Source organism: Triticum urartu, chromosome 1A (assembly GCF_056163025.1).
Source record: "Triticum urartu cultivar PI428250 chromosome 1A, HENAU_Tu73, whole genome shotgun sequence".
NCBI lineage: Eukaryota > Viridiplantae > Streptophyta > Magnoliopsida > Poales > Poaceae > Triticum > Triticum urartu.
Window position 1 is genome coordinate 514128896 of NC_141873.1, and position 26596 is coordinate 514155491.

Below are 26596 nucleotides of genomic sequence, written 5' to 3' on the forward strand. Positions count from 1 at the left end.
TCCTATACAAGAAAAGCTCTTCTCCTCTCGTCGGCGCCGCCCCCACACCCGCCGGTCCGCCCCCATCTCTTTCCTCCTCTAGAGATAAAGAATGTTTCCCTAAAAAACAATATGGTGCCTTACTATTGTTTCTCCCCCAGCATGAAACGTCTCTTACAACGCACGCATGTAAAATCTAGGCCTAACAGTCCTGAGATGTTAGTTCATCTGTGCGCCCAACTTATCAATATAGTGCACTGACTCACACAGAACTTCATTCTCCTCTTTGCACTAATCGCCAAAAAGTAGGAACTTTCAATGTGAAACGCTCTAGCATTAAACGGCGCAACGATTGGATTTCAGACTTAAAATTTTAACTCTGGATTTCAGACTTCAAATTTGAGTTCAGACTTATTTTAGAGAGAAATATGTGGGTTTGTTAGTTAAATGAGAAGTGATTTATGGCACCGTGATGAATCTAGTCGTGTGTCATCGCTTTGTAAAATGGTTCGATAAACACAAATCAAGGCATGGTTTTCTATATAAACAAATAAATTCCCATTTAGCAAATGAACTATCCCCATCGAGCAAGATATTCTGATTTGACTAGACATGTTTGCAAAAAAAAAATGAATAGATTAAACATAGCAAGTCGTTTTCTATGGGAATGCTCACCAGCACACTTCATTGCAAATTTAACATAGTTACATCGTTCCACAAAAGAGGTGAAACGGAACTAGGAGGATCATCCTCCCAAAACAATTTTCGACTTAAAATCATATGAGTGTCTAGCTAGCTTGCGCGCCACCCTGTTGGCCTCCCTTGGACAGTAACGGATGCCACTGAACCAACCCTGGCAAATTTCATTAACTCCTTCGTTTTCTCAAAGTAGCAAATTTCATGAACTCCTTGATTTTCTCAAAGTAAAAGAGGCCGTCGGCAAATTTCACAAAAATAATCACAGATAACTAGTGACTAATTGTGAAATTGGTGTGCATCAGACAAGTGTCTCTTGAGTGGAGTTAAAAGGCATCGTGCAGTGTATGTGTATGTAGCTTTACGTTTTCTTTAGCGCAGTTAGTGTCATGTCGCGTGCTTTATTTTGCAGTAGTAGATGGTAAAGCATGGTGCCTTACTAAACATACTAGTACCAGAGATAAAGTCTATGTTTCCCTCAGAAAAAGTATGGTGCCTTGCTGCTGTCTTTATTACTAATTTCGCCCCCAGCATGAAACGTCTCTTACAACGCACGGCAATCCCAAAGTTGGCACTAATTAGGCAATCATGTGCTGTTAAATCTAGACCTAAAAGGTCTTGAAACATTAGTGCGTCGAAATTATCAGTACACTGACTCACATAACTTCATTCTCCGCTTTGCACTAATCGCCGAAAAGTACTCCCTCCGTTCCTAAATATTTGTCTTTCTAGAGATTTCAACAAGTGACTACATACGAAGCAAAATGAGTGAATCTACACTTAAAATAGGTTTACATACATCCGTATGTTGTAATTATTTGAAATCTCTAGAAAGACAAATGTTTAGAAACGGAGGGAGTAATACATTAAACAGTGAAACGCTTTAGACTTCAGACATCAAATTTTAACTCTGGGTTTCAGGCTCTCCAGATCCAGAAGACCGCATGATTCATAAAACAAGTATACCAAGCGAGGAACGCGACGACGCAACAAATTCACAGAAGCTACACTACCTGTAAATTTGATGACCTTACTAGATGTTAGTTCCAGAGAAATTTCAAATGATTTTTTCAAGAGTTGAGGACTATATTTGTCAGGATGGGAAATCTTTTGAGATATATATAAATATAGCAAACTCTGACAACGCAGCAAGCACACCACCTATGCCCAGAAGAAACTCTACCTACATTTGCCAGGCTAATCACCGCCCAGTCCCATGCCACCGAGCATTTTGCTCATGTCCTTGCCGCCCATCTGCTTCATCAGGGCCTGCAGGCCGCCCATGCCGCCCATCTGCTTCAGCACTTGCGGCGGGAGCGCCTTGGTCATCTGCTGGATGTTCAGGTTCTGGGACAGGTCGCTCATCTTTCCATTCTTCGGCATCTTTAGCCCCTTCATCTTGCTCCACATCTTGGCTAGCCGCTTGTACTCTTCCAGCATGTCCATCACGTCTCTGATTTGCCTGCCAGACCCCCGAGCGATCCGGATGATTCGCGACTCAGTCATCAGCTTTGGGTTTGTACTGTCGAGCTCTGAAAAGTAGATCAGGGTTGGGATAAGTTTCCGAACGTCGCTCTTGTGTTGTACAAAGGAAAGCCTTGATCTAATCTAGCTCACCTGCTGCTGTCATGGAATCCATAATCGTCATGTACCGCTTAATCTTCGCTTGGCCTTCTTTCTCATGTCCTTTTGGCATCAACTCTGAACTAAATCCAGGCAACATGGAGAAGACCTGCAAGATAAACAAGACGACGCAGGCTTAAAAAATGATATCAGAATTATAGTTGTGGGGTCTTGCTTGTCTTGTTGGATGACTTCGTGTGAAAATCAAATACTCAATATAATGTATCATACGAAGGTTAATCAGATGTTAACATGATAAATACTACTCCCTCCGTTCACTGTTATAACATGTCCTAACTTTTCTTCTGATTCGGATGTATATAGATGCATTTTAGTGTGTTTGTTCACTCATTTCAGTTCGTATGTAGTCCATAGTGAAATATCCAAAACATATTATATTTGTGAACAAAGGGAGTAAAAGATAGTTAACCTGGCCAATAGGACCCATTTTCAGAAGATTCTGGAATTGCTCATACAAAAGTCTGAGAGTGAAGGTTCCTTCAGCCAGCTTTGCCAGAAGCTCAGGCTGTTGATCAGCAGGCATAACATCCTGGATCTTGTCCATTAAGCCAGACAAGTCTCCCATACCTGACAAATACATCATTAGGTAAACTAGAAAGAAGAAACACCAAGCTACACACAATATTAAATGTAGTTGCTAACCTAGCAGACGGCTGACAAATGGTTTCACATCAAAAATCTCAAATTCATCAATGTGTTCTCCAGTTCCAATAAATATCACTGGACTTTTTGTAGCTGCAACCCTGGGGAAAAAAGAGGCAAGGATGTAAAAAAAAAGTTCCTCTGATTCTTCACCTGTTTACTCTAACAAACGGTATCCTCGCCTACTTGTAATAAACACAAGAAAAAAAGAAGCTAAAACAGGATTTGAGAATACAGCTGAGCAGATAAATAACAATCTTAACTGCTTCACAGATACACTAAACATATGTGCAACCATTCAGATTGAAGTGATCCTAAACCAAGTAGCATTTTCTTGTTGAACTAAAATAACATGGATGATATGTAACCTGGTAAAATGAAATTCAACTCTAGAAGGACATATTAACCAGAGGGGGAAAATCCCACAAGAAGAATTATAATGAAGAAATTTTACCAAAGAACAAACTAAGCTAACTTAGATTCTTTGTAAATAATATCGCTCATAAGCAACACGATACAGGAAATAGCACCAGGAAGAACAAGAAAAATAAAAAGTAATACTAACGCGCTAAGTGCACCGCCTCCTTTTGCATGACCATCCAATTTCGTTACGATGACAGCACCAACAGAAGCACTTTGTTTAAATGCTTGTGCCTGATCAAACGCAGCCTGACCAATACTGCCATCCATCACAAATATCACCAGGTCTGGTTTCTGCAATGAACCATGAAAAGGTGGGTGAAAATCTCGACATTACAGGAAAAATAAGGGTGCAAGACTATGACAGTGTAAATACCGTTGCTTCTGCAACTTGACGCATTTCTTCGAAGAGTGCAGCCTCTTGCTTATGGCGTCCACTTGTGTCAATAATGATGAGATCAGAATTTTCTTTCCTGAACCTTTCCAGACCCTCAACAGCAATTTTCACAGGATCTGACTCCATGTAGCTGCAAAGAAGGCAATTTTATTTAGTGCAAAATTTGGAGAGAAGCTTTTAACCCACAGGTAAATCTATCAATGTAGAGAACCTTCCGTAAAAAGGTATCTTTGCCTTGGTTGCATTCTGCTTCAACTGATCAAAAGCACCAGCTCGGAATGTATCGGCACAAACCAGAGACGGTTTAAATCCCTTGCGCTGATGATAATATGCGTATTTGGTACATGTGGTAGTTTTTCCAGAACCTACAGACGTATATAGTTATTCAGTGAACGTTACATCGCAACTATATAAAAGAGAAGGAAAACGATAATGAACACAGCACTGGATGTTTTGACTCTGTCAAAACTAGGACAGGAAAATGGAGATATCTCACAAGTACGAACAACTAGGAAAATGAAGCAGGAAATGGTGATGATTCTCAAGGCTTTAGATATAGCACCTACAGCTACCCCCTGAAATGCCTGGGTCATTATAAGTTATCCACAGAACAATTTATCTACCTTGCCATACTTCTCAAGACAGAATTGAGAAGACCATTGAGTATAATGCTGATTCCTATTCCTATAGTTGCTTGTCATCACAATTCACGAATGAAGCACATGGATAGAGCAAAAGATTACATCAACAAACTAAACAAGGTCTGCTTCTATTGGTGACAGGTAATTGATGACCCTAACCGCAATTCTCCTCCCAATAATGGCCTAAATTTACATCAATTTATTCAACAAGGTTTGGAGCTTTCGATTTTGCTCGCCTATCAAGATAACCAGGAAAAACATGAAACAAACAGTTCCTATGAGACCATCTCTGGTGGTTAAACAACGCACTCATTCTAGGTGGTCTAGTAATGCTACACGCAGACTGGTAGATATATACAGCTATAATAAGCAATCACATGTAGCGAGTGGAATTCAGGTAATAGGCGTAGAACAAAAAACAGAGCAGGTAAGCGAGGTTAGTCAGTGAGACTGACCCTGCAACCCGACGAACATGACGACGCTGGGCTTGCCCTTCTTGGGGGTGAAGGCCGGCTTCCCGGGATCGAGCATGTTGCAGAGCTCCGTGAAGACGGCCTGCAGCACGAAAAATGAAAAACAAGGGCATCAGCATCCTCCCGCCCAGTCCCCCCTGGATCGATCGAACTAGCGCAGGAAATGAATGGAGGGCCGGAGCGGGGGGCGGGACCTGCTGTATGATGCGTCGCTTGTTGGTGCCGGCGGCGAGGGTCTCGAGGTTGACGATCTTCCTGATGTTGGTCTGCATGTCGCGGACCATCTTGAACTGGACGTCGGACTGCAGCAGCGCGCGGGAGATCTCGTTGAGGCACTCCCCGAGCACCTTCTCGTCGATCACCGTGGCGTTGCTCATCTGCGCGAGCGCGCGGGAGATGCTCCCGCCCAGCTGCGCGAGCACCATCTTGGCTGGGCCCCCCGGGGGTCGGACCTCGTCGGCGGGGTGGGGTTCCGGCGGCGGTCAGGGGCGGCGCGCGGCGCGATCTGGAGGCTGGGGTGGGGAAGGGGACGGGAGAACGGAACCGGCCGGGGGAGATGGGGAAGATTTTGGTTGGGGGGTGGGGGATTGGGGAACGCGGCGTGGTGGGTCGGGTCGGTAGCGGCTCGGCTGGCTCGTGTGTCGTGTCGTGTCGTACGGGGGGAGAAGGTTCGTGTGGTGTGTGGCGTGTGAGTCGAGCCGACGAGCGTTTGCTCCGTGAAAGCTGAAAACTGACTCGTATTTCACGGATCTCATCGCAACGGCTTTCATCGCGATGATCATCGAGCATCCCTCTCAATTTCGATTGTATCAATCAAATTCAATTTTTTTTGCAGGTATCAGGCTTGGGTAGGGCCGGTCTTGGGGTTTTGGAGACGGCTGGCCTATGACTTGTATATCTCCTTTTGCAAGCAGCAGAGGGCCTTTCGTATCTTTTAAAATTCAGAATTAGTCATCTAGCCTTGTGGGTATACAAGTGGCCTCATCGGCTTCACCGATGAATCACTTGTTTGTTTGCAGATGACAGTCTGCTGTTCTTTAAAGCAACTAACGAGGGGGCGGAAGAGGGTTTCTCCTTCTGAAAACTTATGCTCATGCTTCTGGTCAAAGAATAAATAAGGAAAAATCTTCAATCTTCTTCAGCAAGAGGTGCTCTAAGGAGGTAAGAGGTGTGATCAAACATATTTTGAGTGTACCTAACGAGCAGCTGAATGAAAAATGTCTAGGGATGCCTTTGGGTGTGGGAATGTCAAGAAATGGAGCTTTTTAAATACCTTAAGGACAGGTTGTGGAATAAAATTCAGGGTTGGATGGAGAAACTTTTCTCTGCAACGGGCAAGGAAGTCTTGGTGAAATAAGTTGGTCAAGCTATCCCGGTTTATTCAATGTCATGTTTTAAATTACCAAGGGGCTTGTGCCAGCAATTAATTTCTATGGTGAAAGCCTTTTGGTGGGGTATCAAGCAAGGTCAGCGCAAGCCATATTGGCTGTCTTGGGATATCATGTGTATGCCTAAATATATGGGAGGCATTGGTTTTTTGAAATTTCTCGCCCTCTTAGCCAGGCAGGCTTGGATAATATTAGAGAATCTGGAATCATTGAGTGTAAGACCACTGAAAGTGGTATACTCCCCCAACACTGATTTTCTTACCGCTGAACTTGATACCACCCATCCTAGATTTGGCGATCGATTGTGCAGATCCGTGACACTTTGAGAACAGGCCTTAACAGATGCATTGGCACAGGTAACAATACTCATATATGGGATACGAATTGGATCCCTAGGCGAGAAAACACGAGGCCTATAGTTTCTCTAATTCCCAACCCATCGCAGCTGGTATCAGACTTGTTGGACCAAGGTAGTGCCAGATGGAATGCATAATTAGTTGCACACGTTTTCTTACCTTTTGATGCAGCTGCCATTCTTCAGATACATGTATGCACCAGGGTGATCAATGGTTTTTGGTCGTGGAATTTTGAGAAAAATGGCATCTTCTTTGTCTGTTCTGCTTATAAAATGATTGTGGACATTAAAAAGCGCCACGAAGATTGGTTAGAAGAGAGGGTGGGAGCCTCAAATAATTCTGAAAATGGGAAAGTATGGGTTACACTTTGGAAGGTTTCGGTGCCAGCAAAAATTAAGATGTTTCTTTGGAGACTGGCGAAAAATTCAATCCCAACCGAGGATGTCCGCAAGCATAGGAAAATGTCCCACCATGATGATTGTTTTGCTTGTGGAGCACAAGATTCTTGGCGGCATAGTCTTCCCGAGTGTATGATGGCTCGGTGTGTGTGGACTTTGGTAGATCACGATCTTCTGGAACATATGATTGCAACACAACAACCATCAGCGAAAACATCACTATTCTCTATGATGGAAGTGTTGCGTCACGAACAGTTGATCCGAATGTGTCTAATGCTATGGGCTATCTGGCATGCTCGCGGGAAACTTATACATGAGGTAATTAATCAAAGCCCATATGATACACTCTTTTGTCACAAGATTCATATCAGAGCTTGATCAGCTAGACACACTACTGGATCCACATGCAATATCAGCACCAGTACAAGCTCAGTCTAGGCGCTGGATTCCCCTGTGCTAGGCAATGTTAAAATAAATGCCCATGCAGGCGTCTTGGTGGATCATAATGTGGGCACTGCAGCTTCTATCTGCTGCGATACATATGGTTCATATCTGGGTTCTTCTGTTCTGGTCATACATGGACTCATCGACCCTCCTGGCATGTAGGGAAGCTATTTCCCTGGCACAAGACCTTGCGATGCAACACATTCAGGTGGCTTTCGACTGCAAGCAGATTGTCAATCACATTCATCAGCAAGCTGGAGGGAATTATGGTGGTATTATCAAAGAGCTTGTAGAGACTGCGAGTGTTTTTACCTATTGCAATTTAGTGTTTGAACCTCGAGCTTCAAATTTCAAAGCTCATAACATAGCTAGATATGGTGTTCTTCTTCCTCATGGAAGCACTACAAGAAAATTGAGATACTGTGATGAAAATCCTCGTGACAATGGTGGACAACGTCACACAAATACGTAATGCGTGATGTTTTCCTAGGTAGCATCACTGATTACTACAAATCGGTGACAATAGACGTCACTTAATCGCTTCGGCCCATGAGTGCACCTGGCTACCAATTTCTATGACAATTTGGTAATTTCGATGACGAACCTACTAGAGTCATCGAATATGAATGTGTGAGGATCATTTTTTTGGCATGTAACGTCTAGCAATGGGACCTACCATAGTGCTTGACGGGTTAACGAGCGGTATGACCCGCGTAATAGTGTTGACAGTAGGATCCATCATAGTTTTTTCACAGTCTACTTACCAATATAATCACGTTGTTCTATCTAATATAAACAGGTAATGGCCAGCGAAAAACTTATTTTGTTCCGTCTATCATAAATAGGTAGTGGTTGAGGGGGAAAAACCTGAATCCTGCGTTCATGAGCTCTTATTTCGTTCTATCAGAAAAAAATGGAAATATGAGTTGGCGGAAAAAAGTTTGGTACAGGGAGTTTGAACATAGGATCATTATGGTCTCAAATAACGGCGTTGAAAATAAGCTAGAGTTTAGATGCTACCGTAAATTATGCTAAAAATATATTTATTATGTTCTTCTTTTTACACATATTTATTATGTTCTTGGACGATATTCTTGTAGCATTTAGCAAGTTAGTTATTTTTTCGCCGGGGCGTGTGTGACTCGATCTGTAGGTTAGTTATTTCTTACCGAGCCGTATGTGATCGATCTGTTCGTTTATTCTATGTTCTAGATGGCGTCGCTCGGTTAGTAACTTCGTATGTTTTTGTTTTGAGGCAAAGTAACTTCGTATGTGACGGGTATACCACAACATGTGGCCTGGTTTTTCTTTTTCTTTTTGAGAATCAGCATGCACCCCTTTTTTTTAGAGTTTTCTACGTGGGCTAAAGCCCGCTCAACCCCGGCTATAAAGCAGCGAATTTTTTCCCCTCGGCCACCTCCTCCTTCCCAAGCGAAACCCTACCTATCCGATCTGGCTCTCTCTCGCTCATGTGGCGGCAGCGGTAGATCGGAGGCAACAAAGCGCGAGGACGACGGCAGGAGTAGCTGCTCTCCTCTCCCTCTCCCTCTCCCGTCGAGTTCCTTCAGGGCGTCCCGCTGCGGAAGTTGCTCGTTGCGTCAGGGCCATACATGGCGCACGGCGGCAGACCCTGCGTGCGCCACGGCCGGACTAGACTGATCGCGCGGCGGCGGCCCATCCAGTGTGCGTGTCATCCATTCCCAGTGTGATTGCTTGCATGCGTCTTCCGATCCCTATTGCAGGATTGAACCCTGTATCTCTGGTGCCTCGTCTATACACTTCTCAATTCCATTAGTGCAAGTGAGGGAGAGGAGGAGGCATTGTGATATGGGTATTTGGTTATGGCTTCCCGGAGTGAAACCCCCGGTTCGCCTACGATACCCGCACCAGCCCCTTATCAGTGGCTACCGCCGCAGGGTACGTTTAACTAATTACTCGGGCCGCTGTCGTCTGACCTTCCGCACTAGTGAGATACATCTTGTTGACCCTCTATTTTTCTTCTTCTTGGGTTTTGTCCATCAGGTTGACATGGAGCACAGGTCACAGGGGCACACCAAAGTTCCGGAGAAGACCATCAAGCTCGACCAGCAACCTGGGTTAACATGTGTACGACGCTCAACTCTCTGCTCTCAGTTTAGATGAACAGCTTACATGTGGGGATTGGTTCAGATATCTATTTTGTTCTGTTCCTCACTGTGAGTTCTTATTGATCAATTGTAAGATGCTTCTATATTACTCCCTCCGTCCCAAAATAAGTGACTCGACTTTGTACTAACTTTGTACTAAAGTTAGTACAAAGTCGAGTCATTTATTTTGAGACGGAGGGAGTAGTAAATCTATTAAAGTTAGCTGCAGCAAAATATTTTCATTATGTTGATTCTCCCCCAGTATTGCTATGTTAATTTGTAGTTCCGAGCTCGTGGCAACTTTTTTAAGGGAGTGTCAGTAGATTTGCAAGTGAATTAATGTTGTAGAACTGTAGTGGGAGTTTTATGAGCGATTCAACATGATTTTGGCAAATTACTAATGGAGAACTAATTCACTGGAGTCCTCTATGGCAATCAGAAGTGATACTGACAACATCTAAAGATGGTAATGCAGATTACTGTCCAAGCAAATTTGCCAAAATGAGCTCTTTTACCATAGCGTAATTGTAATTAATTTCTTTTCAGATGGAACTGTCTTGTTGATCACACTTCTAATCAGTGTGTGCCAAAGACAACAACTAAGTTTCTCAAAAGTTCTTCATTCTTTCTTCCCTGCTCTAGGCTGCTTGAAGGTTTCTTCCTTTCGAGGCTTTGTTGAATATTCTGTTTTTTCGCACCATTTTAATTTGTGAAGGAGTACCTACTACAAATGCTAATTTGCTCCTCTTGGGATTTCAAACTTTGGGTTGTGCTATCATTTATGTATGTCCTATTAATTCCAATACTTGTCTTACTTTGTGATGCATTCATACATGTTTATTCCAATCTAATATTTCAGATGACCTTTGTTGCTCACAACTACGACATGTTTAGTTCTGTTCATATCACTTATTAGAAAAGTACTAACATGTATTTTTTTGTTAAGATTCCAACCTAGAGCTCTAGTTATAACTTGCATATGTCCTCTGTTGCAATAGTAGATGGTTTTCTGTAACTCATTCAAACTAATATTTATGTATTTGTTTCTAATAGGCTGATTCGTAAGTCATGTTTCAAGAAGTTGATATGAACAAAGGAGGATCAGACCAACTCTATGTGCCTTCAAGAAGTCACGAGAAGTGGCATCCAACAAAGGTTCCAAGTTTTGATGAAGGTGGGAGAGTGTCACACCAAAAAAGTCTCTATTGATGACCTCCAAAATTAGAAAGGATGTTGTATCAGATGATTATGTACCTTGGGTTATTTTGGAATGGGCATGTAAGGGATGTGTAATATGCCCCCTGTTTAAGACTAGTTGGCTTCTAATGTGATGAGAAAATTGGTCAATGGAAAGATGGCCTTAAAACTACCACAAGCACACTATGCGTTTTGAATCAGACTAGACCAAAGCAATATTAGAGGAAGAACCTATAAAGAAAATAATTCTTAAAAGGCTAGCAAAAAATGGCAATTGCTTCACAAAAGCGTGGGCTGGATCTGGGTTGCAAATTGGCTATGGCCCACCAAAAATTAGAATCAAAAATAGGAAATGGGCTGAATTATTGGGCTTGGCCCATTTGGAAACCAAGTGTGCACTATACCACCAAAAATCTAGTGACGACATCTTCGTCACTGAAGGTCCCATATCCGGTGACGTTTTTTGCGCACCACGTCACTAGGAATAATCTGTGACGGGGATTCTGTGACGAAGCTGGTGACACATGAAAAATGTCACACATGAGTATTTTGTGACGTTTTTAGCTATTACGTGACATTCGTGAGCTTGTCACAGTAGGTCTGATCTCTTGTAGTGAAGGCATCTGTGGTTGGGACCGTTATGACCTAACAATTATTCATGTAAACATTGTTCTTGATCAATAAAGACTAGATATGTTGATTTTTCTATAACATACTATAAACAGAATTATACAATAGGAATTATGGACATTTTTTACATAATTTTTTTGGGACAATTGTGTGACGTGGTATATCGGTCCGCCTTCCAATTAATTGCTACCGATTAATACTCATGATAAATAACGATTTTCTCTCATGGTATATGTTGAGTACTTATGTATTGTACGTACTGCCTTGTAAGTAACGATTTGCTCTCGTGGTAAGGTAAAAAAACATCACTATGAGTAATGTGAGTGGATGGTTGCCAAAAAGTTCAAATTTCCGGCTACCAGCTTGGGTGCCTTTCATTTTTGAAATTTTGAAGATACTGCTCCATTCACACTCAAATCGTCTTTGATATTTGCTTTTGCGGCTTCGTCCTCATTTCCGGCCTCGTCCGCCATGTCTAGGAGCTTGAGAATCTTTTTGCCGTGGAACTGGGCGGGGGGATCCAGGACATTCTGTGACCTTGTGACACTCAATCAAGTGCATCACCCTCAGTTCATATTCCTGTGCGAAACGACACAAAAACAAAGAGAAGGTTAGACAAATGGAGACAAAACAAGTGCACTGATAACCCACAAGTATAGGGGATCGCAACAGTTTTTGAGGGTAGAGTATTCAACCCAAATTTACTGTTTCGACACAAGGAGAGCCAAAGAATATTCTCAAGTATTAATAGTTGAGTTTTCAATTCAACCACACCTGGAAGACTTAATATCTGCAACAAAGTATTTAGTAGCAAAGTAGTATGGAAGTAACGGTAACAGTGGCAAAGATAACAGTAGCAGTTTTATAGCAAGCATAACAGTGGCAACGGAAAGATAACTAAGCAAAGATCAATATGTGAAAAGCTCGTAGGCAATGGATCAGTGATGGATAATTATGTCGGATGCGATTCCTCGTGCAATAGTTATAACACAGGGTGACACAAAACTAGCTCCAGTTCATCAATGTAATGTAGACATGTATTCCGAATATAGTCATACGTGCTTATGGAAAAGAACTTGCATGGCATCTTTTGTCTTACCCTCCCGTGGCAGCGGGGTCCTATTGGAAACTAAGGGATATTAAGGCCTCCTTTTAATAGAGTACTAGACCAAAGCATTAACACTTAGTGAATACATGAACTCCTCAAACTACGGTCATCACCGGTAAGTATCCCGATTATTGTCACTTCGGGGTTAACGGATCATAACACATAATAGGTGACTATTGACTTGCAAAATAGGATCAAGAATTCACATATGTTCATGGAAAAATAATAGGTTCAGATATGAAATCATGGCACTCGGGCCCTAGTGACAAGCATTAAGCATAGCAAAGTCATAACAACATCAATCTCAGAACAAAATGGATACTAGGGATCAAACCCTAACAAAACTAACTCGATTACATGATAAATCTCATCCAACAGATCACCGTCCAGCAAGCCTACGATGGAATTACTCATGCACGGCGGTGAGCATCATGAAATTGGTGATGGAGGAAGATTGATGATGACGATGGCGACAGATTTCCCTCTCTGGAGCCCCGAACGGACTCTAGATCAGCCCTCCCGAGAGATATTAGGGCTTGGCGGCGGCTCTGTATCGTAAAACGCGATGAATCCTTCTCCCTGATTTTTTTTCTCCCCGAACGTGAATATACAGAGTTGGAGTTGAGGTCGGTGGAGCACCAGGGGGCCCACAAAGCAGGGGGCGCGCCCAGGGGGGTAGGCGCCCCCACCCTCGTGGACAGGGTGTGGGCCCCCTGGCTTTGATTCTTTCGCCAGTATTTTTTATATATTCCGAAAATATTCTCCATTGATTTTCAGGTCATTCCGAGAACTTTTATTTCTGCACAAAAATAACACCATGGCAATTCTGCTGAAAATAACGTCAGTCCGGGTTAGTTGCATTCAAATCATGCAAGTTAGAGTCCAAAACAAGGGCAAAAGTGTTTGGAAAAGTAGATATGATGGAGACGTATCAACTCCCCCAAGCTTAAATCTCTGCTTGTCCTCAAGCAATTCAGTTGATAAACTGAAAGTGATAAAGAAAAACTTTTACAAACTCTGTGTTACTCTTGTTTTTGTAAATATGTAAAGCCAGCATTCAAGTTTTCAGCAAAGATTATGAACTAACCATATTCACAATAACATTTAGGTCTCATGTTTACTCATATCATTGGCATAATCAACTAGCGACCAATAATAATAAATCTCGGATGAAAACACTTTCTCAAAACAATCATAATATGATATAACAAGATGGTATATCACTAGCCCTTTCTGAGACCGCAAAACATAAATGCAGAGCACCTTTGAAGATCAAGGACTGACTGGAAATTGTAATCCATAGTAAAAGAGATCCAGTCATACTCAATGTAAACTAATAGTAATGCATGCAAATGACAGCGGTGCTCTCCAACTGGTGCTTTTTAATAAGAGGATGATGACTCAACATAAAACTAAATAGATAGGCCCTTCGCAGAGGGAAGCAGGGATTTGTAGAGGTGCCAGAGCTCAATTTTGAAATAGAGATGAATAATATTTTGAGTGGTATACTTTCATTGTCAACATAACAACCGAGATATCTCGATATCTTCCATGCTACACACATTATAGGCGGTTCCCAAACAGAATGGTAAAGTTTATACTCCCCCTACCACCAACAAACATCAATCCATGGCTTGTCCGAAACAACGGGTGCCTCCAACTAACAACAATCCTGGGGGAGTTTTGTTTGCAATTATTTTGATTTGATTTGAGCATGGGACTGGGCATCCCGGTTACCAGCCATTTTCTCGTGTGTGAGGAGCGGAGTCCACTCCTCTTGAGAATAATCCGCCTAGCATGGAAGATATAGACAACCCTAGTTGATACATGAGCTATTCGAGCATACAAAACAGAATTACATTTGAAGGTTTAGAGTTTGGCACATACAAATTTACTTGGAACGGTAGGTAGATACCACATATAGGAAGGTATGGTGGACTCATATGGAATAACTCTGGGGTTTATGGAATTGGATGCACAAGCAGTATTCCTGCTTAGTACAAGTGAAGGCTAGAAAGAGACTGGAAAGCGACCAGCTAGAGAGCGACAACAGTCATGAACATGCATTAAAATTAATCAACACTGAATGCAAGTATGAGTAGGATATAATTCACCATGAACATAAATATCGTGGAGGCTATGTTGATTTTGTTTCAACTACATGCGTTAACAGGTGCCAAGTCAAGCCACTCGAATTGTTCAAAGGAGGATACCACCCTATCATACCACATCACTACCATTTTAATAGCATGTTGACACGCAAGGTAAACCATTATAAACTCCTAGCTACTTAAGCATGGCATGAGCAACTATAATCTCTAATTGTCATTGCAAACATGTTTCATTCATAATAGGCTGAATCAGGAACGATGAACTAATCATATTTACAAAAACAAGATAGGTCGAGTTCATACCAGCATTTCTCATCACAATCAGTTCATCATATATCGTCATAATTGCCTTTCACTCGCACGACCGAACGATGTGGATAATAATAATAGTGCACATGCATTGGACTAAGCTGGAATCTGCAAGCATTCAATAAACAGGAGAAGACAAGGCAATATGGGCTCTTTTGTCAGATCAACAATAATGCATATAAGAGCCACTTCGACAATTTAATCATGGTCTTCTCCTATCGACCCCAAAGAAAAGAAAAGAAATAAAACTACTTACACGGGAAAGCTCCCAACAAGCAAAAGAAGAACAGGAAATCTTTTTGGGTTTTCTTTTTAATTACTATTGCAAGCATGGAAATTAAAACTAGCTAAAAACTACAACTATTTTTTTGGTTTTTCTTAAGGTTTATCAAACACACAAGAAGAAAGTATAAAAAAGAAATAAACTAGCATGGATGATACAATGAAAAAGTATGAACACCGACATCTAGCAATGAGTGTGTGAACATGAATATAATGTCGGTGAGAGATACGTACTCTCCCAAGCTTAGGCTTTTGGCCTAAGTTGGTCTATGGCCATGGTTGGCCTGGCGGATATCCATAGTAATAGTTGGGGTCATACTGAGATGCAGCGGCTATCGCCTCCTGAGCTGCAGCGTGGCGACGAGCGGCCCCCGCCCTCCTCTCGTACTCATCTGCCTCCTCTCTGGTAATAACATATCTTCCTTTTGCCTGATAATCAAAGAAGGCAGGAGTAGGGAGAGTAATACGGACAACACAACATCTATCAAAGATTAAGCGATACTGGAGAGGTGATTCATTCCTCTCGACAAACTGGTAGTGAACCATAGCATTAAAGTCTAGGTAAACAGGAGGCAATTCAATATCATCATTACGTATGGTCACACCAAGAAAATCAGCTAAGCGGGTTGCATAAATTCCACCAAAGAAATCTCCATTAAATCTATTAAGATGCAACCTACGTGCAACAATGGCTCCCAAATTATAAGATTTATCTCCTAACATAGCACTCCTAAGAATACTAAGGTCAAGGACACACATGTGACATGCTTCATCTTTACCGTTAATATATCTACCTATGAAGAGAGCAAAATAATGTATAGCAGGAAAATGAATGCTCCCTATGGTAGCTTGTGTTATATCTCTAGATTCCCCCATAGTTTTGTGAGAGGTGCTTTGAGCAAGGAGATCGAAAATGACAGCAAAATGAGCTTGGACTCGGGTATGAATTGGATATTCGTGTTTGTGGGAGGAAGAAGAAGTGTGTGGGTGCAGGAATAAGTGGAGGAGGTCCACCGTGGGCCCACGAGGCAGGGGGCGCGCCCAGGGGGGTAGGTTGTAACGCCCCGGATACAACTTTCCACATTTGTACTCTGATTCTTGCCTTTTCCGGAGATGCGATATTTCTTTCGTGGTTGGATTTTGACTTTGTTTTGCTTTTTGTCCATGTCATGCATTTCATATCATGTCATCATGTGCATCGCATTTGCATACGTGTTCGTCTCATGCATTCGAGCATTTTCCCCGTTGTCCGTTTTGCGATCCGACACTCCTATGTCCTCCGGCGCCCACTTTTGCCTCTTTTCGTGTGCGGGTGTTAAACTTTCTCGGAATGGACCGAGATTTGCCAAGCGGCCTTGGTACACCACCGGTAGACCGCCTGTCAAGTTTCGTGCCATTTGGAGTTCGTTTGATACTCCAACGGTTAACCGGGGAACCGTAAAGGCCTCGTGTGTGTTGCAGCCCAACACCCCCTCCAAGTCAGCCCACAAACCCATCCAGACCCCCTCCATCCTCTCGGCCGTTCGATCACAATCGCGTGGCCGAAAACCGCACTTCATTTGGACTCTCCTAGTTCCCTCTACCTATATATATGTGTCTCCCTCCGAATTTCGCGGTGCAAACCCTAGATCTTCCTCCTCCGCGCGCCGGACATGTCCGCCGGCCACCTCACCCCGACCTATCATAGGCCGCCACGTCGCCCCGCCGCCGCTCTCCTCCAACCCGCCACCGCCACGTCATCGGCCACCTCCCTCTCTCTCCTCCGCGCCCACGCCGGCCCGCCGGGACCCGGATCTGGCCCTCCGGGCCCGATCCGCTTGACCCGCCCGAGCGCCTCCTACAGGTGCCCGCGCGCCACCCGTGGACTCCGCTCGCCGCCGCCAGGGGCTCTGCCCGCCACCACACCGCCCTGTGCCTTCGCCGGAGATCGGCGCCACCACGCCGCTCGCCTTCGTCGCCGTCGCCTGTCTCCGCCGGCGCGCGCCACTGCCCGCACGTCGCGGGCCCGCAACTCCATCTCCTTGTCGGTGAGCTCCTCCGTCCTCTCCGGCCACCCGAAGCTCCCTCCTCCGGCCTCCTCCATCAACTCCCGCCAGAACTCCGGTGAACCTTGAATCACGCGCGCCAGATCTGGATCCAGAAGGTTGACCTTGAAAATATCCTAAGTCCCTGTTTTCTAACATTCTGGAGCCCTATTCATCATGCCATAACTTCATCACCGTAGCTCTGTTTCATGCGCATGTCATATCAAATTGTTCATCTGGATGTGCTCTTCATTTTGTTTCATTGTGACATGCTTGTTTGAGTCCATCCTGATACCCAAATTGTTGATGCAAGAGTGCTATAAAATGTTAGTTCCTAATTCTTATCAGTTTATAAGCATTTGTCATTTTTGCCATGATTATTGTGTGCTGCATATGGTCATGAGCTCTACATGTGTTTTGGGCTATGTCATGCCATATTTACAGGGGTGTATGCCATGTATTTTTGTGATCAATGTGGTGAATAGCACAAGCATGCAAAGTAGCTCTCGTGATGTTGCTGATTTCAGGGACTTAGAATTTCACTAGTCATTTCCCTGCTGTTATTTTTATGCCATGTGTTCATGTTGCTATAGAGAGATCCATGCTTCTTTTGAGTATGTTCAGTAAGGATGATTTTGACATATGGTTATGCTCTATCCATCCATGTCCCTGTTTGCATTTATGGAGTACCCTAGCATGACTCAATCTTGCTCTACTTTTGCTATAAAATGTTCCTGACAGATTGTTTACGTGTTAATCAATTTTGCCAAGGTTGTTGTAGTTGATCCATGCATGCTAGGAGTTTGTTCTTGCTTTGCTTGGCTTCTTGATCATGTATTCTTTTTGGGAGTATGCTTAGCTTGTCATGGAATGCCTTGTGTTGAGTGAATCGAGCTCGCAAACATGCCTTCATAACTCTGTTTTTGCCATGTCCAGTTTTCTGCTAAGTCTGAATCTGTTAACATAACTTGCTATGTTTACATGGGTTCCATCATATCTTCTGATCCTTTTTGGCTTATGGTCAGTAAGGGACTTTTGTTATGTGCTTTGAGTAGATTCATGCCATGCCTTTTTTTGCCATGATATGTTCCTGTAGCATGTTGTTATCTTGCTCTAAACATTGCTTCCTGATGTTAATTCCTGGCATGTTAGTATTTTCACTAAGTCTGTGATGCTGATATCTTTTGCACTTTCGCCATGCTTGTTTGAACTTACTATTGTGTGATTTAGCCGTAGCTCAGTGTTCATCTTTTGTCAAGTGCTACGTCTTGAGCTTGCGTTGGTTTTCCCCGAAGAGGAAGGGATGATGCAGCAAAGTAGCGTAAGTATTTCCCTCAGTTTTTGAGAACCAAGGAATCAATCCAGTAGGAGGCCACGCTCAAGTCCCTCGTACCTGCACAAAACGATAGCTACTCGCAACCAACGCGATTAGGGGTTGTCAATACCTTCACGGTCACTTACGAGAGTGAGATTTGATAGATATAATATTTTTGGTATTTTTGGTATAAAGATGCAAAGTAAAAAGTAAAGGCAAAGTAAAAAGCAAAGCAAGATTAAAGTGATGGAGATTGATATGATGAGAATAGACCCGGGGGCCATAGGTTTCACTAGTGGCTTCTCTCAAGAGCATAAGTATTCTACGGTGGGTGAACAAATTACTGTTGAGCAATTGACATAATTGAGCATAGTTATGAGAATATCTAGGCATGATCATGTATATAGGCATCACGTCCGTGACAAGTAGACCGAAACGATTCTGCATCTACTACTATTACTCCACTCATCGACCGCTATCCAGCATGCATCTAGAGTATTAAGTTAAAAACAGAGTAACGCCTTAAGCAAGATGACATGATGTAGAGAGATAAATTCATGTAATATGAAATAAACCCCATCTTGTTATCCTCGATGTCAACGATACAATACGTGCCTTGCTGCCCCTTCTGTCACTGGGAAAGGACACCGCAAGATCGAACCCAAAGCTAAGCACTTCTCCCATGGCAAGAAATACCAATCTAGTTGGCCAAACAAAACGTATAATTCGAAGAGACTTGCAAAGATAACCAATCATACATAAAAGAATTCAAAGAAGATTCAAATATTATTCATAGATAGACTTGATCATAAACCCACAATTCATCGATCTCAACAAACACACCGCAAAAAGAAGATTACATCGAATAGATCTCCACAAGAGAGGGGGAGAACTTTGTATTGAGATCCAAAAAGAGAGAAGAAGCCATCTAGCTACTAACTATGGACCCGAAGGTCTGAGGTAAACTACTCACACTTCATCGGAGAGGCTATGATGATGTAGAAGCCCTCCGTGATGACGGCCCTCTCCGGCGGAGCTCCGGAACATGCCCCAAGATGGGATCTCGTGGATACAGAAAGTTGTGGCGGTGGAATTAGGTTTTTGGCTCCGTATCTGTTCGTTTGGGGGTACGTAGGTATATATAGGAGGAAGGAGTACATCGGTGGAGCACCGAGGGGCCCACGAGGTAGGGGGCGCGCCCTAGGGGGGGCGCGCCCCCCACCCTCGTGACAGCCTCTTTGACTCATTGGAGTAGGGTCCAAGTCTCCTGGATCACGTTCGGCGAGAAAATCACGTTCCCGAAGGTTTTATTCCATTTGGACTCCGTTTGATATTCTGTTTCTTCAAAACACTGAAATAGGCAAAAAACAGCAATTCTGGGCTGGGCCTCTGGTTAATAGGTTAGTCCCAAAAATAATACAAAAGTGGAAAATAAAGCCCAATATAGTCCAAAACAGTAGATAATATAGCATGGAGCAATCAAAAATTATATGTTCGTTGGAGACGTATCAGGCATCCCCAAGCTTAATTCTTGCTCGTCCTCAAGTAGGTAAATGATAAAAAGAGAATTTTTGATGCGGAGTGCTACTTGGCATAGTTTCAATGCAAATCTTCTTAATTGTGGTATGAATATTCAGATTAGGAAGATTGAAGACAAAAGTTCATATTGACATAAAGAATAATAATACTTCAAGCAAACCAACAAAGCAATTATGTTTTCTTAAAGTAACATGGCCAAAGAAAGTTCATCCCTACAAAATCATATAGTTTAGTCATGCTCCATTTTCGTCACACAAGAATGCTCTCATCATGCACAACCCCGATGACAAGCCAAGCAATTGTTTTGTACCTTAATAATTTTAAACTCATAAACTTTCACGCAATGCATGAGCGTGAGCCATGGATATAGCACTATGGGTGGAATAGAATATAATGGTGGGGGTTATGTGGAGAAGACAAAAAAGGGGAAAGTCTCACATCAACGAGGCTAATCAATGGGCTATGGAGATGCCCATCAATTGATGTTAATGCAAGGAGTAGGGATTGCCATGCAACGGATGCACTAGAGCTATAAATGTATGAAAGCTCAACAGAAGAAACTAAGTGGGTGTGCATCCAACTTGCTTGCTCACGAAGACCTAGGGCACTTGAGGAGGCCCATTGTTGGAATATACAAGCCAAGTTCTATAATGAAAATTCCCACTAGTATATGAAAGTGATAACTCAAGAGACTCTCTATATGAAGAACATGGTGCTACTTTGAAGCACAAGTGTGGAAAAAGGAATAGTAGCATTGCCCCTTTTTATTTATTTTCTTCTTTTTTTGGGCCTTTTTTTCTTTGGCCTTTTTTTGGGACAATGCTCTATTAAATGATGATGATCACACTTTTATTTATTTACAACTCAATGATTACAACTCGATTCTAAAACAAAGTATGACTCTATATGGATGCCTCCGGCGGTGTACCGGGATATGCAATGAATCAAGAGTGACAAGTATGAAAAAAAATTATGAACGGTGGCTTTGCCACAAATACTATGTCAACTACATGATCATGCTAAGCAATATGACAATGATGGATGTGTCATGATAAACTGGATGGTGGAAAGTTGCATGGCAATATATCTCGGAATGGCTATGGAAATGCCATAATAGGTAGGTATGGTGGCTGTTTTGAGGAAGATATAAGGAGGTTTATGTGTGAAAGAGCGTATCATATCACGGGGTTTGGATGCACCAGCGAAGTTTGCACCAACTCTCGATGTGAGAAAGGGCAATGCATGGTACCGTAGAGGCTAGCAATGATGGAAGGGTGAGAGTGCGTATAATCCACGGACTCAACATTAGTCATAAAGAACTCATATACTTATTGCAAAAATCTACAAGCCATCAAAAACCAAAGTATTACGCGCATGCTCCTAGGGGGATAGATTGGTAGGAAAAGACCATCGCTCGTCCCCGACCGCCACTCATAAGGAGGACAATCAAATAACACCTCATGTTTCAAATTTGTTGCATAACGTTTACCATACGTGCATGCTACGGGACTTGTAAACTTTAACTCAAGCACTTCTCAAATTCACAATTACTCTACTAGCATGACTTTGATATTATTGCCTCCATGTCTCAAAACAATTATCAAGCATCCAACTTTTCTTAGTATTCAACACACTGAATTTGTTGCTATTGCTTTCTTCATGACTTATACATGTTCCTATGACTATGAGATTATGCAACTCCCGTTTACCAGAGGAACACTTTGTGTGCCACCAAACGTCACAACGTAACTGGGTGATTATAAAGGTGCTCTACAGGTGTCTTCAAAGGTACTTGTTGGGTTGGTGTATTTCGAGATTAGGATTTGTCACTCCGATTGTCGGAGAGGTATCTCTGGGCCCTCTCGGTAATGCACATCACCTAAAGCCTTGCAAGCATTGCAACTAATGAGTTAGTTGCGAGATGATGTATTACGGAACGAGTAAATAGACTTGCCGGTAACGATATTGAACTAGGTATTGAGATACCGACGATCGAATCTCGGGCAAGTAACATACCGATGACAAAGGGAACAACGTATGTTGTTATGCGGTCTGACCGATAAAGATCTTCATAGAATATGTGGGAGCCAATATGAGCATCCAGGTTCCGCTATTGGTTATTGACCGGAGACGTGTCTCGGTCATGTCTACATTGTTCTCGAACCCGTAGGGTCCGCACGCTTAAGGTTTCGATGATAGTTATATTATGAGTTTATGAGTTTTGATGTACCGAAGGAGTTCGGAGTCCCGGATGAGATCGGGGACATGACGAGGAGTCTCGAAATGGTCAAGACGTAAAGATCGATATATTGGACGACTATATTCGGACATCGAAAAGGTTCCGAGTGATTCGGGTATTTTTCGGAGTACCGGAGAGTTACGGGAATACGTATTGGGCCTTATTGGGCCATACGGGAAAGAAGGAAAAGGGCCTCAAGGGTGGCCGCACCCCTCCCCTTGGTCTGGTCCGAATTGGACTAGGGAAGGGGGGTGCCCCCTTCCTTCCTTCTCCTTTTCCCTTCCCTTTCCTTCCCTCCTACTCCTACTACTTGGAAGGGCTCCTAGTTCTACTAGGAAAGGGGGAATCCTACTCCCGGTGGGAGTAGGACTCCCCTAGGGCGCGCCATAGAGAGGGCCGGCCCCTCCCCTCCTCCACTCCTTTATATACGTGGCCAGGGGGCACCTCATAGGCACAACAAGTTGATCTTCGTGATCGTTCTCTTAGCCGTGTGCGGTGCCCCCCTCCACCATAATCCTCGATAATATTGTAGCGGTGCTTAGGTGAAGCCCTACGACGGTAGAACATCAAGATCGTCACCACGCCGTCGTGCTGACGGAACTCTTCCCCGACATTCTGCTGGATCGAAGTTCGGGGATCGTCATCGAGATGAACGTGTGCTAGAACTCGGAGGTGCCGTAGTTTCGGTGCTTGATCGGTCGGGCCGTGAAGACGTACGACTACATCAACCGCGTTGTGCTAACGCTTCCGCTTTCGGTCTACGAGGGTACGTAGAAAACACTCTCCTCTCTTGTTGCTATGCATCACCATGATCTTGCGTGTGCGTAGGAATTTTTTTGAAATTACTACGTTCCCCAACAGTGGCATCCGAGCCTAGATTTTATGTGTTGATGTTATATGCACGAGTAGAACACAAGTGAGTTGTGGGCGATATAAGTCATACTGCTTACCAGCATGTCATACTTTGGTTCGGCGGTATTGTTGGATGAAGCAGCCCGGACCGACATTACGCGTACGCTTACGCAAGACTGGTTCTATCGACGTGCTTTGCACACAGGTGGCTGGCGGGTGTCAGTTTCTCCAACTTTAGTTGAACCGAGTGTGGCTACGCCCGGTCCTTGCGAAGGTTAAAACAACACAGACTTGAAAAACTATCATTGTGGTTTTGATTCGTAGGTAAGAACGGTTCTTGCTAAGCCCGTAGCAGCCACGTAAAACTTGCAACAACAAAGTAGAGGACGTCTAACTTGTTTTTGCAGGGCATGTTGTGATGTGATATGGTCAAGACGTGATGAGATATAAGTTGTTGTATAAGATGATCATGTTTTGTTGAAGTTATCGGCAACTGGCAGAAGCCTTATGGTTGTCTCTTTATTGCATAAGATGCAAGCGCCAAATAATTGCTTTACTTTATCGCTATGCGATAGCAATAGTTGCAAGAGCAATAGTTGGCGAGACGACCATGTGACGACACATTGATATAGATCAAGATGATGGAGATCATGGTGTCATGACGGTGACGATGGAAATCATGACGATGTTTTGGAGATGGAGATCAAAGGCACAAGGTGATGATGGCCATATCATGTCACATATTTTGATTGCATGTGATGTTTATCTTTTATGCATCTTATCTTGCTTTAATTGACGGTAGCATTATAAGATGATCTCTCACTAAATTTCAAGATAAAAGTGTTCTCCCTAAGTATGCACCGTTGCCAAAGTTCGTCGTGCCCAGACACCACGTGATGATCGGGTGTGATAAGCTCTACGTCCATCTACAACGGGTGCAAGCCAGTTTTGCACACGCAGAATACTCAGGTTAAACTTGACGAGCCTAGCATATGCAGATATGGCCTCAGAACACTGAGACCAAAAGGTCGAGCGTGAATCATATAGTAGATATGATCAACATAATGATGTTCACCATTGAAAGCTACTCCATTTCACGTGATGATCGGTTATGGTTTAGTTGATTTGGATCACGTGATCACTTAGATGATTAGAGGGATGTCTATCTAAGTGGGAGTTCTTAAGTAATATGATTAATTGAACTTTAATTTATCATGAACTTAGTCCTGGTAGTATTAGCTTATCTATGTTGTAGATCAATAGCTCGCGTTTAGCTCCCCTGTTTTATTTTTGATATGTTCCTAGAGAAAACTAAGTTGAAAGATGTTAGTCGCAATGATGCGGATTGGATCCATGATCTGAGGTTTATCCTCATTGCTGCACAGAAGAATTATGTCTTTGATGCACCGCTAGGTGACAAACCTATTGCAGGAGCAGATGCAGATGTTATGAACATTTGGCTAGCTCAATATGATGACTACTTGATAGTTTGGTGCACCATGCTTAAACGGCTTAGAATCGGGACTTCAAAGACGTTTTGAACGTCATGGACCATATGAGATATTCCAGGAGTTGAAGTTAATATTTCAAGCAAATACCCGAGTTGAGAGATATGAAGTCTCCAACAAGTTCTATAGCTAAAAGATGGAGGAGAATAGCTCAAGCAGTGAGCATGTGCTCAGATTGTCTGGGTACTACAATCGCTTGAATCAAGTGGGAGTTAATCTTCCAGATAAAATAGTGATTGACAGAATTCTCTACTCACCATCACCAAGTTAGTAGAACTTCATGATGAACTATAATATGCAAGGGATAACGAAAACGATTCCAAGCTCTTCGTGATGCTGAAATCAACGAAGGTAGAAATCAAGAAAAGTATCAAGTGTTGATGGTAAACAAAACCACTAGTTTCAAGTAAAGGGACAAAGGGAAGAAAGGGGAACTTCAAGAAGAATGGCAAGCAAGTTGTTGCTCAAGTGAAAAACCCAAGTCTGGACCTAAGCCTGAAACTGAGTGCTTCTACTGCAAAGGGACTGGTCACTGGAAGCGGAACTACCCCATGTAATTGGCGGATAAGAAGGATGGCAAAGTGAACATAGGTATATTTGATATACATGTTATTGATGTGTACTTTACTAGTGTTTATAGCAACCCTTCAGTATTTGATACTAGTTCAGTTGCTAAGAGTGGTAACTCGAAACGGGAGTTGCAGAATGAACAGAGACTAGTTAAGGGTGAAGTGACGATGTGTGTTGGAAGTGGTTCCAAGATTGATATGATCATCATCGCACACTCCCTATACTTTCGGGATTAGTGTTGAACCTAAATAAGTGTTATTTGGTGTTTGCATTGAGCATAAATGATGAGGTACGGACTAGCGAGATGCTAATTCGCGCGTGTAGATGGCCCAATCTTTCACGGCGATGCTTGATCAACAGTTCGTCCCCTTGTTCCTCCTCGCAACCTTCAAGATAATTTTCACATGTGTACGAAAATACACAAACGAAAATAATGACCTCTTCGGATCAGCACGTAGGCGTCGATGTGATGATCAACCCTCCGTCGCTAGTAAATTTTCACGATGGGAAAATCACAGATAATACACAAGATATGGCTGCCCGTAACTCGAACGTTTTTCTGTATATCTCATACTCGAAAATAAAACTCACAACTCATCTCCCCTGTTACAATGGCCGTGGCCCGTGATAAATAGCCATCTCCACGTGATTGCTCCACTAAAGGGAAAAAAGAATTAACACCTAAACAAGTCGTGCAAGACTTGGACTAGAATAAGAAACAAAAATCCTAACCAATCACAACCGCAACTACTATTTAAGAAACTTCCTAATATAATATTCTTGCTAATTAGCATGCATGTATTTATCTAGCACGTAACGTGCGTTCCTTATTCCATGGGATTGAAACGAACATGCCTTTATCCATTGAGGGGGAGTTCTGAACGTGGGGATGATCTTCTCTAGTTTCGGCTCCTGCCCTTGGTTTTCTTGTTCAAGGGTCAATCCATGCATGGGTCCACGACTTCTTCTTCTCTGTTCTTTGCATGATATATCAGAAACATCAAGGCTGCTCCACACTTTCCTCCGTTGCCATACATGCTGTATTTGCGACTTTTGTTTCGGTCGTTTGGTTGGAACAATATAGGTTGATCTTGAACTCGACACAATACTAATTCCGGAGCCACATAACAAATGCATTCGCCCATCAATGCCTCAATGTTTTTCAGTAGCATGCACCAAATTTGTTCGCACAAGTTCTGCTTTGCTTGTCATCTCTTTAGTTGGTTTGACTTGAGTGGTGATGACATTTGAAGATACACCGGGTATTACATTGGTCGTATCATCCTCCCTTCCTTGAAGCGAAACCGT

At 43.0% G+C, this 26596-nt stretch overlaps 1 protein-coding gene across 1 annotated transcript; it reads right to left on the reverse strand.

The window, feature by feature from the left end:
• Window positions 1-1715: 1715 nt before the first annotated feature.
• Window positions 1716-5476, reverse strand: LOC125524002 (signal recognition particle subunit SRP54 2). The gene is made up of 9 exons (XM_048689086.2): window positions 5087-5476; window positions 4875-4974; window positions 3990-4143; window positions 3758-3908; window positions 3527-3675; window positions 2962-3062; window positions 2729-2886; window positions 2293-2407; window positions 1716-2207 (listed from the first exon to the last, which is right to left on the reverse strand). Exons 1-9 carry the CDS (start codon window positions 5315-5317, stop codon window positions 1873-1875), a joined length of 1494 nt encoding a protein of 497 aa, XP_048545043.1. The 5' UTR covers window positions 5318-5476; the 3' UTR covers window positions 1716-1872.
• Between the last annotated feature and the right edge of the window lie 21120 nt (window positions 5477-26596).

Bases quoted from the DNA above. Each gene is read 5' to 3' on its own strand.
- LOC125524002 (XM_048689086.2), bottom strand. From the start codon at position 5,317: ATGGTGCTCGCGCAGCTGGGCGGGAGCATCTCCCGCGCGCTCGCGCAG. The intron at 3,063-3,526 runs GTTAGTATTACT...TTTTTTCCCCAG, and splicing joins GGAGGCGGTGCACTTAGCGC to GGTTGCAGCTACAAAAAGTC. The intron at 2,208-2,292 runs GTGAGCTAGATT...TCTACTTTTCAG, and splicing joins GGATTCCATGACAGCAGCAG to AGCTCGACAGTACAAACCCA.